We start from the raw sequence: 2,500 nt of genomic DNA, 5'->3' as shown, positions 1-2,500 counted from the left end.
TAATATAACTGTGTGTATATTTCTTAATTAACACATTACAATATTGTTTAAAGCTTATTAATTGTTCAGTACATTCTGTATCTTTTGAAAATAATTTTAATTGTTTATATATTATATCTTCTGCTAATAATTTATTTTTATTATTTTCATCAATCATTAGGTTTATATCTTTATTTATATATTTTTGTATATCTTTATAAAAATACGAACCTAACATATAAAATACCGAAAAAAATGGTATGGTCTTTGATAAGAACCAAGCATTACATAATACAAGATTGTTTAATCCGAAATATAAAAATACAAATATGAAACCGTATGATGATAACATATTCTTTTCTTTTTCATATTTTAAATGTACTAATGTTTGAGGATTCTCACTTCTTTTTTTTAAACAATATTTATATACATCCTCTTCATCTAAATTAAATAATACAGATATTTCTGGATAATGAAATTGATATGTAGAACAAAAAGATAAATCTAAAGCATTCATTTCTTTCGTACTATATCCATTTATAAACATTATGTCTAATAATTCCTCCTTTGTTAAATACACATCTTTTTCTACATTCAATCCGTTCTCACACTTTTTTGTAAAATCAATAAAATCGTTAGTACGGTTTTCTAAAGATGTAATTAATTTAAGATATCTCAAAAATATAGGAACTTTCTTTGTGAATACATAAAAGTCATCCCTACTAGGACATGATAAATATATATCATCATATTTTACGTTTTCAATGTTTGGCAAACTTATACGATACTTTGTATATACGTATTCCCTAAGCCATCCCTTACTATTATTTGTATAATAACACTTTTTAATGAAAAGGCTCCCTTTTGCTTTATTCTTGCCTATGCGAAGCATAATATTGGCATACACACAAAAAATATAAAAAATAAAAAATATATAAAAAATATAAAAAATAAAATAATTATATGTATATACTCGTTATATATATAAATATGTATGAACATATATATATGTTTGTGTAAGTCCCTTTGTGTGTCTCTCTCTAAATATATATTCAAATTGTTCATTGAAAAAAATAGGAACAATTATTATCCAAGTATATCATTTCATATCAAGTACAAACATTTTACATATAAAAAATGGAAAAAAAAAAAAATAAAAATAAATAAATAAATAAATAAATATATACATACATATATTTATATTTTTTTTATATATACATATGTTCTAGTAAAAGGACAAAATAAAATATCCCCAAAATGTAGCTCTTTTTTTTTTTTTTTTTATCTCAAGCTTTTTTTCTATATGTCCTCCAAGAAAAAGAAAAAAAAAAAAAATCCATTAAAAAAAATATAAAATATTTCCAAATGTATAAAATATGAATATATATGTATAATTTGAAAAAAAAAAAAAGAAAAGAAATAATATTAATAATATATTATATATATATATATATATGTTAATTTTTATATATTTTTTAAAAATATAAATAATATATAAAAATATATACATATTGATACATACATAAAAAAAATATATATATATATATATTTTTTTTTTATTTTTGGTAAAATGGCAGAACTTAGGGTTATTTAAAAACGTGACGCTTGTGGATACATGTGTAATTTTTAATTTTAAATAAATGAATGAGTAAATAAATAAAAAATACCATACATGGTCATATTATAAGATATTGAGAAAAAAAAAAGAAAAATTTATATTTTTACGGATTTTATTTTATTTTATTTTATTTTATTTTTTATTTTATTTTATTTATTTTTTTTTTTTATTTTATTTATTATGATATTATTTCGTTAAATATGAATAAAAAAAATGCAACATTTTAAAAATATATAATTTATGTGAATGTTTTTATTGCTTTTTTTTTTTTTTTTAATTTTAATATGAAAACAAGGTGTGTTTTTTTTTGGTGTGTTTTTTTTTGGTTTGTTTCATTTTTTTATTTTCCTGTATTTTATTTTTTTCATATATTAATTAAATGTGTACATATAAAAAAAATAAGAACCAGATGTTTACCCTTATTTGTGTGTAATCACAAACAAAAATATGTAACGAGGAATAAGTCTTTAATAAAAAACAAATCAACCTATTTTAAAACATTTTTATGGGGATATCCTATATATGATGATTCACCACATAAATTAAGAAGACAAAAAATATATCCGAATTTTGAATATGGAGAACTAAGAAAAGACCAAGACTATGATTACGTTATAGCTACTAACCTTAGTCAAAATAAGTAGGCAAATGAAAATTATCGTCGCCTGTTGTGTAAACGAGTACTTATATATATATATATTAATATATATTAATATATATATGTATGTGTTATATTATTTTGTTTTATTTATTTATTTATTTATTTATTTATTTATTTATTTATTTTATTAGCCATAAAGTTCCAGATGTTGGCTACTTTTTCAATGTTGAAGAAATGGGAACCGGAAAAACTGACGACATGTAAAAATAAAATGAAATAAAAATTTTATGTACATTTTTAAA

The 2,500-nt window shown here is 19.4% G+C and overlaps 2 protein-coding genes across 2 annotated transcripts in view; one reads left to right on the top strand and one right to left on the bottom strand.

Annotated features, from left to right (window-relative positions):
- Positions 1-871, bottom strand: part of PF3D7_1125100 (ATP synthase F0 subunit b-like protein, putative) — a gene marked incomplete at both ends in the record, with an annotated part of 1,491 nt that extends 620 nt beyond the window's left edge. Inside the window, one exon of the mRNA XM_001347897.1 lies at positions 1-871. This exon is cut by the window's left edge and continues 620 nt beyond it. Coding sequence (XP_001347933.1) covers positions 1-871 — 871 coding nt within the window.
- A 1,010-nt stretch (positions 872-1,881) lies between these two features.
- The window catches only part of PF3D7_1125000 (conserved protein, unknown function), a gene marked incomplete at both ends in the record, with an annotated part of 1,669 nt that continues 1,050 nt past the window's right edge, over positions 1,882-2,500 (top strand). The window contains 2 exons of the mRNA XM_001347896.2: positions 1,882-2,237; positions 2,390-2,458. Coding sequence (XP_001347932.2) covers positions 1,882-2,237; positions 2,390-2,458 — 425 coding nt within the window. The remainder of the gene's footprint in view (positions 2,238-2,389; positions 2,459-2,500) is intronic.

Source organism: Plasmodium falciparum (assembly GCF_000002765.6).
Source record: "Plasmodium falciparum 3D7 genome assembly, chromosome: 11".
Lineage (NCBI taxonomy): Eukaryota > Apicomplexa > Aconoidasida > Haemosporida > Plasmodiidae > Plasmodium > Plasmodium falciparum.
Note: the sequence above shows the minus strand (reverse complement) of the source record. Positions and strands in the feature narration are given on the sequence as shown.